This window comes from Fusarium pseudograminearum, chromosome 1 (assembly GCF_000303195.2).
Source record: "Fusarium pseudograminearum CS3096 chromosome 1, whole genome shotgun sequence".
NCBI lineage: Eukaryota > Fungi > Ascomycota > Sordariomycetes > Hypocreales > Nectriaceae > Fusarium > Fusarium pseudograminearum.
In genome coordinates this window covers 8,041,410-8,055,825 of record NC_031951.1, presented here as the reverse complement: position 1 = coordinate 8,055,825, position 14,416 = coordinate 8,041,410, and the positions used below count along the sequence as shown (strand labels likewise).

Here is a 14,416-nt window from a genome sequence, read left to right as displayed (position 1 = left end):
TGAGTACCTGCTACCTACCAAATCATGTGCCGGATATGTCGGCTGCTATGTCATGACGCTTCGGCCGACTTCGCGTCAAGTAATAAATAGTATCACCGAGTGGCTCCTCTTTTCCAAGATATTTATGCTGTTAGCTGCGGAAGCACCATTTTCTTTTCATGGGTTCTTGTTATCAATCGATTACAGATGGGATGTCACATGGTGGATCTTGAACCATAATAGCTGACGTAGCAACATTTTATTCGTTTGTTTCTGTGCTTTATGGATGTGTTTTGGCATTTCAGCCAGTCATTCCAATACCAACTTTACTATCAATATTGACTGCAGACACCAGATTGGTTCAATCTTGTTATAATTGTCTCAGTACGCTTTGAGCTCATTCTTTGCGGAACGATATATACTATACTGTATATGCATGCAACAGCGTGTCCAATAGCCCTAGACTACCTAACAGCGGAAATACCTCTTCTCTACCCATCGTTCCTGTTGGTAGTCGAGCATATTGCAAACCACCACAGTGATTTCTGGGAATACAGATGTCAATCTGTGAAGCCCAACCTTGCCTGCCGAGTATGTTGCCAGAACAATGCGGTCCTGCTGTACGCCATGGTCGACCAAGACCTGCACCGCCATCAGAGCAGCACCACCAGTAGCCATTTGTGTATCAAGAAGCAACACGCTTTGCTGGCTTGCAATATCGTCGGGCAGTCGCAAGTAGTGAAGTTCCGGCTCTCCTGTTGAGTAGTCGGACTGGATGAGAAGTCGACCTGTTCGGCAGTCCGGAATAGTCTTTCGCAGCGCCGGCTCAAACGCTGATCCTCCTCGGAGTACAATAACGGCGCAGACCTCGCCTGTTGGCACGAGGCCCTTGTATTCGTATCCCTGCGGCGTGATGATCTTCTTGGCCTCGAAGTGGGCGTTGTTAAGGGCCCTTTACCATGTTAGCGAGTCCTTCAATTTCGCCTCTCGCCGGTATCTTACTGTTCGATGATCAAGCTAGCAAGTCTATCAAAGTAGAATATGAAATCCTCGGGATCTGTGTCGATATCTTGAAGGATGGTGTTCATAAATCTGAGTTGTCGGGTATCGTTCAATACCACAACACGATCAGATAGAGCAGAATCCTTGCTCGCTGCTTCAAGTCGAGACAGGGCCTCTCGATGGTGTCTTGACTTTTCAAACAGCTTCTTCTCAACGAACTGAACCATCATATCTACGAATGTAAGCCGCAAAACATACTGACATCAAGGGCAGGACTTACCAAGAGCTACTCTATTCTCGATACCTCTCGGCACGATTAAGTCGGCCACCTTGCGTTGGGGCTCGACAAACTTTGGAGCTGTCAGTAAACTTGAAGTCATTCTGTCACTTCCAAGACAGCGGATATACCTTTTCAAAGTTGGGCTTGACAAACCCGAACCACTGCTTGATGATACCCTCGATATCTCGGCCACGTTCTCGCACATCGCGCACAACTAATTATGTTTACTCAGTGATTAATCCATGTGAGCTGCAATGCTGCCAGAACTTACGTCTTCGTGATAGGCATGTATCCGCATCTGCTTCACAATAGATCTAATCAATGGTCAGAGCCCAATCACTTTACGAGTCGCAGTAGCTTGAACCTACACCCATATCGAGTAGCTCGATGACTCGGGGGTCATATAAAGCAAAAATACCCTCTAGGACCAGAACATGGGGCGAGTAGATGGATGTCGTATGCTCCAGTCGCGCATGCTTCGCAAATGAATAGACAGGGATCTCAGCACGCCGTCTGTAAGTATAGTGAGACGTCAGTTGAGTTCTTCGACGCCAATAATGAAGCTGTCGCCAACCAGACATACCCAGCTTTTAGGTCCCTTAGTTTCTCAACTAGAACATCAAAGTCGATGGCCTGTAGAAGTTGTTCATCAGCTACTGTTTTGAGAGTTCATGTATTCACATGCAGATCAGAAAGCATACGTCGGGAGAGTCAAAGTCATGTTCATTGGCAAAAGCCATTTTAGACTGCTCGGGAGTCAAGGTCTTATAGAAAGAGTCCTAGACATATAATAAGCATGATGTTTTAACATATAAAGTTTTCAAGGGTTTCATGCCATGGACAAAATAACAACCCAGGGTAGGTTCAGCTTCTTGACGATGGCCTGGGACAAGGTCGACTTGCCCGAGCCAGAGCTGCCCGCAACACCAATGATACTGACATCGGCCCAGGGAGGTGAATAGTAAGCTCGCTTCTGGACCGTGACATGACTCTCGAGCCCGCCATTCATTTCAGGGATTGCAGAGGCGGACATTGCGGTAGACTAGTTCTCAATGAGGTCACCGTCAACCTTGAATTTGGATGTAAAGTAAAAAGGACGAGAGGATCGGACAGGCAAAGGACCGAGGACGGCTCGACAGAAGAAGAATACAAAAACTCTCCTCTTTTCGAAAACTGCCCTGCAATGTCCACGAGCTGTACGAGCAGTCGGTGCCTTCAAACTTCGATTTGAGTGAGGGTTTGGCTCGCCCGTTCTTTGGTGGAGCAGCTAAGCACGGCCCTGTCGCCTGTGTGATCCACAAAGGGCCAAAAAGAATCGGGAACAGAGACGGAAGAGCTTCAGTCAACCTCCAAGGGAAGCTATCGGGGGATGTTGAAGAGGGAGGACTCGGTGTACAGTAGGTAGCTGTATGTATGTATATATATGCAAAGTTGGTGGTTGAACTTGTGAAGCGAGAACGAAAAGGGAACAATAAGCTAAGCTCAGGGCCTTGCTCTCGTTTTGACGATCGACCGGACCTCGTCAGGGTTCTCCTCATATCTAGTATCTATCGAAAGACGGCGATGGCCGAAGGCGCATTACCTTCTCCGCACGATCCAAACTGCTACTGCACAAGAGATAAGCTTGGTCTAGTCCTTTAGCTCGATGCCATGGTGACCTGTGTTGAAGGTGATGTGGCTTGGCTCCAGACATTGACACTGGGTTAGGGTAGGTACCATGACCATGATGAAGTGTGTGCTGGTTTGAAACTGATTAATCTATTGATGCTTTTATTCGACTATACCGAGGTAGTCGAAGGGTTGTCACATACGGCCGTCATGGGTATCACATCATGAGATGCAATATTTGTATAACCCAGGATCGATATCGACGGAACGAGTGCACCGAGATGGATGGATGCTAAGCCGCGGCATCAACCGCCAACAGACTGCCCGCCTTGCCCTGTCGCCTGTAACGTAGCTCAGTCTCCAGGGACCAAGCTTCCCTACCTAGCTCCCACCAGTTGCTTCCAGTCGCGTCTCAGCGGGGCTATCATGAATGGAGACCTGAGGCACACAGGGCACGAGTTAGTGGAGCTTTCTGCGTTTGTGATTGGCTCTCAAACCCTGTTATGAGGCTACAAGTTTTGGACCCACGACTTGGGGCTTCTTTTCCTCCAGCCCCCCAATCACCTTTTCTTCTCTTCCCATCTTCCATCAAACTTTCTTCTTTTTCTTTTCTTTGCAAACATCGCTCAGAGCAATCTCAGAAAAAGTTTCTGCCAGCATTGTTCTGATCTGGACACAAGATCTTTGGGCCTGATTCTCCATGCGCTGAATCGTCTGCAGCCTCCATTCGGCTATTGCTTCTCTGTCGTATTGTCGATTAACAGTCCCTGTTCAAGTTTCGAATCGAAACGAGTTGTACTGAGAAGTGTGTGGGATACTTGTTCAAAATGGTGAGCTTCATTGTCGGCAAGCCGAGCTTCAGCCCAAGCTTTGCGTAAAGCTGGGCGCTGACTCGAGAATCAGACGTCATCTGCTTCTACAGCTACTCCTCTCAGACCTCAGCATGACTTTGAACTTCGTGTTGAAGAGGTCAAATCTCCCAAAAGGTAAGCTACTATTCCCCCACTACCCCAGCACTACCACCGGTGAAATGATGAACGAACTATCAATGGGAATCTCTCCTAGCATATAATGCGGAAACACGATATCAATCTTCAATTTTTCTGAACTTACCATGCCATACATCTCGTTTTTGCAGTCATGTTTTCACCAACAATTGCTAACGATTTCAACAGTGATATCAATGCATTGATTCTGGATTACCTCACCATGGAGGGATATCCAAACGCCGCAGCCAATTTTTCCAAAGAGGCCAATCTGGTCCCTCACCAGGAGACACCTTCTATCATTGCCAGGCAGGAAATACAAAAGTGTATCCATAGCGGCAATATTCAAACAGCTATTGAAACATTAAATGATTTCGACCCCGAGGTAAGACAATTTCCCACCATTAATCACCACACTTGGGATGATTAGAACTCGAGTTTTACATGCACCACTCATAGAGCCTTCGGGCCTTTGATGAGAAACAACCACTTTGTTATGACCACTTTCTTCATACACTTTTCATGTTACACACACTTGAACGAACCGTCGCTAACTCGACAAAAAGATCCTAGATGAAGACAAAGCACTGCATTTTTCTCTGCTACGACTTCAACTTGTCGAACTCATTCGTACCTGTAATACACCTGGAGGCGACATTGGGCCGGCGCTCAAGTTTGCCACAGAGCAGCTAGGCCCTAGAGCACCTACGAACAACAAGTTCCTCGGGGATCTAGAGAAGACGATGGCACTACTCATGTTCCCGTCGGACTCGCTTGAGCCGGAATTAGCGGCTCTGTTGAAACCAGAGCTGCGCCTAGAAGTAGCTGATAACGTCAACCGTGCCATTCTGGAACGGCAATCCCAAAGACGCGAGTCGGCCATCCGCCAGCTCGTGAGAATGCGCGTCTGGGCCGAGAATACTGCTCGCGACAAAGGCAAAAGTCTACCTGAGTACCTGGAGCTTGGCTTGTATAACGACGTGCCTGACCTCGGTAGACTGCCTCCCCAGACACGAAACGGCCACGACCCCATGATTACAACGTGACTTTGATATTAGACCTGGAAATATGGTCGGACTAGCCTTTGGTTAAGCGGTAGAGAATGCCGGCGTTATCGTAACAGTTCCTAGCTTGGCGTTAGGGGTAAATATCAACATTGTGGTAAGGATAAGAATGAGAAACAGACCCACGCCGGGCGTTTTGGAGCGACTTCGTAGTCGTACTCCAACACATCGTGGACCCTATATTTCAGAAAGAAATGATAATGAATCATTAATTGATCATGCCGCTGGTTCATAATTGTGACTGCGAACTGCAATATTTATCCGAGGCTCATGCCGAAACACAACGAAAATGAGTCTTTCAAATAAACATATTTACATAAGAGCAGGCTGTCTAAGCCGTCTATTTCGTCCTGATGTGCTTGAGCTTCCTGGCGGAGTACAGGAAGTTGTTGGCGTAGGCCTTGGGGGCAAACTTGCGAGAGTTTGGCTCCTGAACAAAGTATTCATAACCCTGCTTCTCAGCAAAGTGAATGGCATCCTCCTTGCTTTCGAAGTTGATGTGGGTTCCCTGCATGAAGTCACCCGAAGATTGCCAGCCCATCAGAGGGTTCTCCCATCGATGTCCCTTGGGGAGAATATCCCAATCCATTCGCCAGCGTCGACCGCGCCAGTCACCGGACTGTGTAGCGGGTTTGGCTTCCTGGTAGATGCTGCCGTTGTTGTTAGTTCCTCGGTCCTTTGATGGCGACATCGAATTTTCATATGGTATTGACGAACCGAACTGTTCGGGCCTGGAGCTCCATGGGAGCGCCTGACATGATGGCTGCGGGAAGGATCTCTTCGCTACCATCCTGGATTGATCGAGGGACGGGGGTGTAGGTGCTGGCGGTCAGTCAGCACTCGAATTCCATCTTATCAATATTCAATCGCGCGTCAGGAAGCCGTACGAGGTAGCCTTGTCGGCCTGGATGTTGTAGTCGGGCTCGTTGGCAACGGGGCCAGTGATGGTACCAGTAGCTGAGGTGATGTTGCTCTGGAATCGTCGGGGAGCGGCGGAAAGGGCGACTCGAGGGACAGCGGCGCTTCGCAGCATACGAGCCGCACTCTGAGATCGGAGGGCGGCCATGATTGCAAGGCTTCGGCTTTCAATTGACGTTGTGGGCGTGACGTTTCTAGAGTGAGTGATGGTGGGCTGCGGCGATATTCTGAGGTTGAAGCAAGCTTGAACACAGAGTTGCTGATTGGGTGGAGCGGATCAGTAGTTTCGCCGAGGACGTGGAACGAGTGCTTTTCGGCAAGAACCTGAATCTGGGCGGGACCAAATCCATCTCGACAGAACCTCATTCTCCAGCCCTTTAATTGAGCGTCATTCAGATCCTCGACGGACCAACGCGGCAATTGACCAATTCCCGAGTCTCGAACCCTTCGAAATACCGACATCATGAGCTTCGTCACCCGCCGAGCGCTCTCGACGCTCATTCCCCCCAAGGTGAGAGAGAGAGCCCCTTCGGTTATGGGCGCAAACGCCCGGTGCTCCGATTGATTCCGTTGCTAACACCAGGTTTCCAAAAAATAGGTCGCTTCTCCCAAGGTACGCAAAACACGATGATTATTCTCTACATTGGTTTTCGAATTCGATCCCGACGACTCTTGGATGGATGAGATATGATGTGGACTTTTTTATTGGGCGATCGATCGATGCGAGGGAAAACCCACCATGATGGAGATTTGGAAGGCTGACCGAGTTCGATTCACTACAGGCCATTGGCGCCGCTCCTGATGCTATCCGCATGCAGCGTGTCGTCAGCTTCTACGAGAAGCTTCCCCGAGGTGCCGCCCCCGAGGTCAAGGCTAAGGGTCTCCTCGGCCGATACCAGGCCAAGCACTTCGGCAAGAACCCTACTGGCAAGCGTACGGATTCCCTATCTCGAGACGGGCATGATTCACGGATTCTGACATTATTTTTGTATAGCCATCATTCACCTGATTGTCTTCCTCGTCGGTATTGGTTACGCCCAAAACTACTACTTCCATCTCCGTAAGTATATCCAAGGCAAAGGTGAAAGGGGACATCTTTTCTAACGTCATAATTCTCTAGGTCACCACAAGAATAACGCTCACTAAGCGAGTGACTTTTTGATACCTTGGACGGATCGCTGTGTGAGAGGGAGCGGGGGTCGTGTACATATAAACTCCGGAAACTTCGCGGTCGAATACGCGACTTAGCTTCCCTATGTATCTCTAACAAGCAAGTGAAGTGACACTACTATCACGTTTTGGTTATATGATGGCCTGCCTTTGATTCCTATAGCTGTGTTTGTGGTTAGCGAAAGCTTCCACCTGTGAGTCGGGCTGATGCTATTGCTGAACAGCTTAGCATTGTCATGTTATGCTCTTGGTTTCTTTCACAAACAGGGGAAATATTTTGGTCACAAACTCGCTTTCAGGTGAATGAGATGAAGGTAATCTTCAGTCGTTCTGCTGAGGTTCCGTCTCATTACGACTGTCTAACGAGAATAGTGAGATGATGTTTGCGATAGTCATCACCAGCTTTTGTCATCTCCACTAGCAATCTGAGAAGGGCAACATTTGCTTGAACACTGACTAGGTTGGCCGTGAGCTTTGCGACTATGCTATGTCTAATATGCACCTTAATACTAAGGTAGGTTTACATCAGTTGCAAGGTCAGATAAAGTCGGGTGCCACCAGTCTATGCGACACTTGAAGTTCATTCTCTAGAGCTTGTTTGTCTTACCCTTATGCAACAGTGCAATTAAGTCAAACAAACAAATGTGCTATGGTAACAAGCAGACCTTTGTGACTCTGACTGTTATTCACGATTAAACTTACTGATTAACGATGGAGCTAGTCTGACTTTTCCTGGTCAGATTGTGGCCGATAGAGTCATATGGCTCCATGACGGCAGCCCATTCATTAACTCAAACATGGCAGCCCTGAAGAAGCCCCTAAGCACCAGCGCCTTACAGCTGGCAGCTGTGACAGCCCTGCCATGAATGGGCTGGCTGCCAGGGACCGGAATCTAAGGGACCTGACGGATTAACGGGGCGTGCTGGCCAATGCCAACCCCCTGTCGTTTGCACGCTAAACCCAATCCAGCCCCCAACATCTGCTGAAAACTGGCCGTCCCTCTGCCTTCCACATCACAACGCCTTCAGCCGCAGTTACTCCGGGTACATTGAAACCTCACCTTACACCTGGTAACTGACACGCCCTGCAGTCCGGTGATTCCCTTCCTCCTCATATTCTCTCCCCACGACTCTCGGATCGAGTACCATTCTAGCTACTTTACGTCCGAACGACGATCGGCCCTTTAATACGCAACATCCCCCCTCGTCTCCCCCGCAACTCGACATACATCTCTCACCCTCCCCGCCCCGCGGTGACCTGTCGCAGTTTATCCTGACTTCGAGAAACGACATTTCGTCCACCCCCTAAACGCTAGTCCGACCGAAATATAAGGAGACTAGGCGGAGAAACTCATTTCGAGGGCTTCTTTCGCTAACTACACGACCGGCGCATTTCACGACGTATGATGGCAACAGAGGCTGCCGTTGATAAAGCTGCCGATGCCACTGCCTCTCAGTCCCAGCCTGTACGTTTTACTTTCTCTGCTGTATTATTCGGGTACTTCCTTAGGTTGGGTTTCGGAACGGTTTTCCAAACTTTGACTCTCTGTTACTCATTTGAGCCTGCAGCTGAGCTGCAGAATGCTATGGAGCCTTACTAACATGCTTCCTCATGAACTTAGGCGCCCGACGCTCACAATGTCGATCCCGTCCGCTCGAATTTGAATGGCAGTGCCGGCAACGATGATATTGAGAACAAGCATATTACGAGTGTCGAAGATCAGCTTACCTCTGCCGATGCTAGTGCCAGCGGAGGGTCAGATACAGAGACATCGCGTGCAGATGGTTCAAAGAGCAAGGATGAAGACAAAGGGCATGGCCGCGCAGGCTCAACAGTCAAGAAACCCGCTACGTTCAAGGCTGTCTCGGTCAATAAGACCTTCCTTGCGACAAAGGCTGCTGTCAATAGCGCTTCAGCCAAGGCCGCCGAGAAACAGCCTGCCGGTTCCAGTACTCCCCCGACAAGCTCAGCCACCCTATCTTCCTCGCGACCTCGACTTATAGCCAAGACGGGCAGCAGCACGCGCGACTCATCACCTCGGTTCTCTGGAGGCGTTAATGGAGGGAAGCCTGGTAGTGCGCCAGATGCAAGTGCTGTTTGGAATAAGAACCGACGTATGTGGTCTTCCGACAACTGGTTTTACCCCTGGATTTACTAACTGATATGTTAGCTGTGCCTCCCCCTGAACCTAAGAAGTTCACCGACGAGGAACTGAAGAAGTATGGTATTCATATGGCCAGTCGCTTAAACGAAGATGACGCACAAGGACAAAACAAATGGGCGGACATTGACGACGATGACGATGATTGGGCCCCTGAAGCTATCACCTGGGGTGATGGCACGAAGACGACCTTGCCTCACCCAGATGAACATCCTCCGCCACCACCCTCTGACAGTGGCTCTGTTGCATCAAAGGGAAAGACCTTGGACAAACCACGATCTCCAGCTCCTCCGATTTCCGTGAGCTCCCCACTGACGAAGTCAAGCAACCTTGCCCAAGGCAAGGGACTTGTATTGAAGAGTGGTTCTCAGGAGAAGCCAACTCTGGTTGCCAAACCTCCGGCACCCCCGGTACCGGTAAAGTCTCCATGGGCGACTCTACCTCCCGTTGAAAAAGCTTCACCGATCCCGGAACCTGCCACTCTTGCTAGACAGCCATTCAACAAGGGCATGACGCCGCCTCCTCCCAAGGAAATTGCGGCCGATGATTTTAACCGACATGCATGGAGAGATGGCCCATCTCATGGAAACCGGGAGTTGTACAACTCTCATTCTGGGCGTTACGAACCCGTGCAAGATAACCGACGTGGTTCGATGAGAATGGAACAGCACCCTAGGAACCACCCGTCCCTGCTACAGCGACCCCCTCAACCGGATTACCCAGCCGAGCCCTCTGGTGCGTTCCAAACAAGCCGAGCCACCCAGGAACCTCCTTTTGGTAGACGACGAGGATCCTCTAATGTCAGTGGTGGAAGTGGCTCGTTTATGCAACGTATGAACAAGGGAGGCGATGGTTCGCTTCCTCCACCAGAACTTCATGATGTTCGTAGGCCGTCCTTTGTGGGCTCTGTTGATAACCCTGTGTCACCGGGCCTCCCAGCCTCAGCGCATGGCCCGCCAAGGGGTCAGCACCAGTCTAATTGGATGCCTCCTCGCGCATCTCCCAGCCCTGCTGTTGCGCAACCACACCACAGTGAGCCTCTTCCGGATCAAGTTGCTGGACCACCCCCTCCAGTTCACCCTGTCGGCGATGAGCTTGATTTCCAGAAAAAGCATATGCGAGAGCGTATTGAATTGGCTAGAAAGCGGCGATCTGAGGAAGAGGCTCGTGAGGAAGCCGAGCGCAGAGAGCGCATTCAAAAGAAGTTGGATGCTATGGGACCTGCGCCAGAGAAGAAGACGGAGAGGAAGGAGTCTGCAGACAAGTCCGACAATGTTTCGCATCCAACACATATTCAACAGCGAGAGAGTTCTGGAGCCTCGAACCAATCCCTTGCAGTGCAAAATGATGGCGATCATTCCGCTGGTCAACAGCAGCCACAGGATTCTGAAAGCCAGATAGCGAATTCTTCTCAAGGCCAGGGAGCTGCCGCCAGGCGCGTATCTCACAGTCAAGAAGCCAAGCCCACCGAGCTTTGGGGAGCAGCAGCAGCCTCACGACAGGATCGAGCCGTCTCGACTTGGGGCACAGGGTCACAGCCAGTGGCCCGTAATGTCTGGGGTTCCCCTAATAATGACCGAGGCCTCGGCAATGGTACTTTCAGTACGGATATTGGACGTCTGCCTTTGGACAGTCGCCCGGTTTCGCAAGGGGGCAAGGGACCGGCACCCATTGCTCCTCCTAATGTTGCACAACAGCCTTCCCAAGGTCGACAACCCCCAGCGCCTATTGGTTCTGGACCTGCGCGGTACGGTTCCTCCGGTCCTCGTCCTACGCCAGGATCCGACGTGGCGAACAAATGGATCAACGCTGTCAGCGAAAACGATAAGCAGATGAGCGCCAGCCGACAAGCAGAAAGACTTGAGCGTGATCGTCAACTTGCTGAGCGCGGTCTGACTCTCGAGGAAGCCCAGCCTGTCATCAAGGACACCTGGCGTCAAGTCCATGCCCCTGGCGACGGCACACGTCGATCCGCCGACCCTCAAGATGCACAGCCCACAGGTCCCTGGAGGACTGCTGGCGATGAAGCAACAGAGGACTTTAATAATGCTATAGGGGCTGGCGGCGCTGTTGGCCCAGGAGCGACTTCTCAAGGCCGCGCTTCGCGATTCTTCCCCACAAGGGACTCTTATGACAGGATCAACGAGAACGAGCCATCGCGATCGAAATCACCAACTCCCCCACCACCCACTATGGAAGGCCACCCAGCTTATGAGGGCAATGTACAGAGACCTCATGTATCGCTCCCTCCACCTCAGCCAGTAGTAAGACTGCCGCCATCCATGACAGCTTCGCAACCTTCTGCAAGCCGTGTGCAATTCGGCTGGGCTCAGCCACCTACCTTTAAGGATGTCGTGCGAGGCCCTGTCAGCCCTAACCGTCTCCCTGTGGCAGCTGGTGAGTCTTCGCAAGAGAAATGGCAGAACCGAATCAACAGCTTGCTTGGAAGCTCGAGATCACCGCCTCAACGGTCTATTGGCGTCGATCCTGCAAGTAAGAGCGCTTTGGATCAGGTCGCCCACCATGACTCTGCTACAGTTTCTCTGCCCGGAAATAACGCCCCAACTCACTTCACCAAGGGCAGACCGTCACCCATCACCAAGCCCATGGCCGAAGAGTGTTTTGAAGAACAGGAAATGGGATCTCTTCCCCAGATCCGAATACCGCACAAAGCCCCTGAGGCCGCTTGGCAGCCAGCGTTGGCACAAAACAAGCCTTTACCTAAGAAGTTTGCGGTTCAGCCAACTGCTATGGAACCATACTACTTCGCCGCAGAAGTAGTTGGTGGCGGCAACGCCATGAGGATTCGTTTGCCTGAAATGAAGGATACTAAAATTGTCACTGTTCCTTTCTCCGCAACTAGAGGCGGTCGAGGCTCATCAACTCGGGGTGGTCCTAGGAGCCGAGGCTCCGGTTACGAGCGACGAGGAGGCAAACGAGATGTGTCAAGTTCTCGAGGCGAGCATCCTACATCAACATCAAGCAGAGGAGGCCGCGGTAGCTACCGTGGCCGAGGCTCCGATTGGGGCCGCAACACATCAGCTCCACTGACTACTTAGAAATGTAGCAAAAGCTGGAGGGGGCCGATTGAGACGAGTTGCACGATAGAAATGGGCCTCGCATGAAGTTGATTCTATCACATAACACGAGCAGAGCATCTTGCGTTTACCCTCTATCTGCCGATGCATGGGTCTCTTTATTCAGTACATATCCACACTCACAAACCACCACCAGTTGATGCCTCTTCCCGGAATGAGCTTCACATATAACACCTGCGCGATCACATACTGCGTGCAGGCTCCATTCATCGTTTTGGCACTTGTTATTTTCATGCTTAGGCCAAGCACGCGATACTCCCCTTTGGAGTTCTTGTTTTTCTCCTTTTATAGCAAACGGCGGTCTGTTCGTTCACATTGACAGCATACCTGGGCGAGCTTAGCTATTAATGGAACGATGAGAACGCAGAATCAATGCTGGGGAATTTTACGAGCCCTTCAAAGGGCAACAACCACCACTATTACTACTTAGTACCTACAATAACCCAACCCAAATGAAACAACACACGCCATGTTCTCAATGATAGGAGGCGGCGTCTGAGTAACAAATACAAAGACCTGCTTTTGCTTTAGGTCGGGACTGGGTTTTCGCGATAATTGATGTGATAAGGTTTTTTCTGTCCATTTCACTTTTTTTGTATTCTTGTTTGAAGGAGCTGGACCAGATGCAGCCCAACCCCTGGAAACCAAACAGGCCATGATGGGACTTATGGGGACTCATGATGACGGATGGATGGTAACGATGAGAGTTTCTACGTGTTGGCCGGGTCAACGGGTACATACGAGACTTGTCAAATAAATGAGTGATCAATCATACAAATTCCGCGGATACCAAGTGTCAAAGATTTGAGTGACTGTGTACTGTGAGTTGACCTGCAAGCAGATGGTGATGGGATATCCATCGGTTCCCTATCTTTGACTTGACTTTTACCGATCCTCATACACAAAGTAGTGGTCCATCGTCAAATATAGCGAAGCTCAGCATCATGAACGATCATGTGAAGGCGACTGGCAGCAGAGTGCACACGCGTAATGATGAGAGCGTGTCTGACATTGCACTCAGTGACAGAACAGCTAAAAAGACTAAATGACAACTACTAAAATGCCCTTTGCTCTTTAAATGTACATCACGGTTGGCCGAGCGGTCGTTTGGGGGAAGTTGTTTTAGGTCATCATCCTGATGAGTTCTATCACAAATTCCCAAAGGTTTAGAACAAAAGGGCACATAGGGGTATCATGACTGATTGACAGCATCAATCATTCAGTTTTCATCTTTTACTACACTTTATTTGCCTGCAACATACTGTGTATCAAGACTGACAACTTCGATCCTCTTTCTTGGACAGTGTCGATGGTGAACTCATGCAACGTCTAGAGTCAGACTATACCAGTCACCCAGAGACTTACGGACTCTCCGGTGGCAGCCTCAGAGTCGTTCTTGTCCGCCCAATCCATCAGTCTATGCGGTATTAACAAACGTAGAAGCAGTTGCCATACAACTGATGCCCCGTGTCAAGCATGCGACTGCGGCTTCATTACGGCAAAGTCAAGACAACTGCAGAAGGAAATGCACATGTATCAAAATATCACACAGCTCTGGGCTCCAAAAGGTCATCACAAGACCAAAGATGAAGTATCGACGAATACAATACAGCACAGACCTCACCGCCAAAGAGCCTCAATGTAATATCTTAGTATGTATCCGAAATCGACGAATAAGCGACAGACAGATCTGTAACATATGCACACCACTTGCATTGCATTCCACGAGTGTCTTGCCTCAATCCATCTGGTCTCAGGATGTTGTTCGAGACGCATCATTTATGAGCGGTGAAGATCCTGATGAGTCTCATGAGCAAAACAAGAGTCACCACGTCTATGAACAAGATGCAATAATCTCTGATTTCGGAAGCTGTATGCAGCACTGCGGTAGCATCGCCGCTGGAGCAGGTAAAAAGGATGTAAATATACCTCGAATGTGCATATCTGCATCTATAATCGCATTTGTAGGCAGGCGTCCTAAAAGGGTCAGTTTGGTTATTGTGCACATGCGATGAATTGGTCAAGATGAGGCCATAGAACGAACAGGATGCCCTCCTTTGTGTTGTTGAGATGGCGGTGAGCAGAGGAGCTACAATACTACGCATATAATGATGCCCAATCATAGATGCGGACGCGCCATGTCTCACAAG

The 14,416-nt window shown here is 50.1% G+C and overlaps 5 protein-coding genes across 5 annotated transcripts; 3 read left to right on the top strand and 2 right to left on the bottom strand.

Annotated features, from left to right (window-relative positions):
• Positions 1-447: 447 nt before the first annotated feature.
• Positions 448-2,294, bottom strand: FPSE_01927 (uncharacterized protein; the record flags this gene model as incomplete). Its single annotated transcript, XM_009255046.1, has 9 exons — positions 448-931; positions 982-1,213; positions 1,262-1,331; positions 1,390-1,475; positions 1,533-1,575; positions 1,630-1,774; positions 1,845-1,894; positions 1,963-2,040; positions 2,115-2,294. 9 exons carry the CDS (start codon positions 2,292-2,294, stop codon positions 448-450), a joined length of 1,368 nt encoding a protein of 455 aa, XP_009253321.1.
• A 1,402-nt stretch (positions 2,295-3,696) lies between these two features.
• FPSE_01928 (uncharacterized protein) lies at positions 3,697-4,901 on the top strand (the record flags this gene model as incomplete). Its single annotated transcript, XM_009255047.1, has 4 exons — positions 3,697-3,743; positions 3,805-3,855; positions 4,045-4,240; positions 4,422-4,901. 4 exons carry the CDS (start codon positions 3,697-3,699, stop codon positions 4,899-4,901), a joined length of 774 nt encoding a protein of 257 aa, XP_009253322.1.
• Positions 4,902-5,259: 358 nt separating this feature from the next.
• FPSE_01929 (uncharacterized protein) lies at positions 5,260-5,985 on the bottom strand (the record flags this gene model as incomplete). Its single annotated transcript, XM_009255048.1, has 3 exons — positions 5,260-5,569; positions 5,637-5,741; positions 5,807-5,985. 3 exons carry the CDS (start codon positions 5,983-5,985, stop codon positions 5,260-5,262), a joined length of 594 nt encoding a protein of 197 aa, XP_009253323.1.
• A 315-nt stretch (positions 5,986-6,300) lies between these two features.
• On the top strand, positions 6,301-6,983 carry FPSE_01930 (uncharacterized protein; the record flags this gene model as incomplete). The annotated part of the gene is made up of 5 exons (XM_009255049.1): positions 6,301-6,348; positions 6,436-6,450; positions 6,620-6,770; positions 6,832-6,897; positions 6,958-6,983. The coding sequence occupies 5 exons, from the start codon at positions 6,301-6,303 to the stop codon at positions 6,981-6,983; spliced, it is 306 nt and encodes a 101-aa protein (XP_009253324.1).
• Positions 6,984-8,412: 1,429 nt separating this feature from the next.
• On the top strand, positions 8,413-12,227 carry FPSE_01931 (uncharacterized protein; the record flags this gene model as incomplete). Its single annotated transcript, XM_009255050.1, has 3 exons — positions 8,413-8,472; positions 8,629-9,121; positions 9,178-12,227. The coding sequence occupies 3 exons, from the start codon at positions 8,413-8,415 to the stop codon at positions 12,225-12,227; spliced, it is 3,603 nt and encodes a 1,200-aa protein (XP_009253325.1).
• Positions 12,228-14,416: the final 2,189 nt, after the last annotated feature.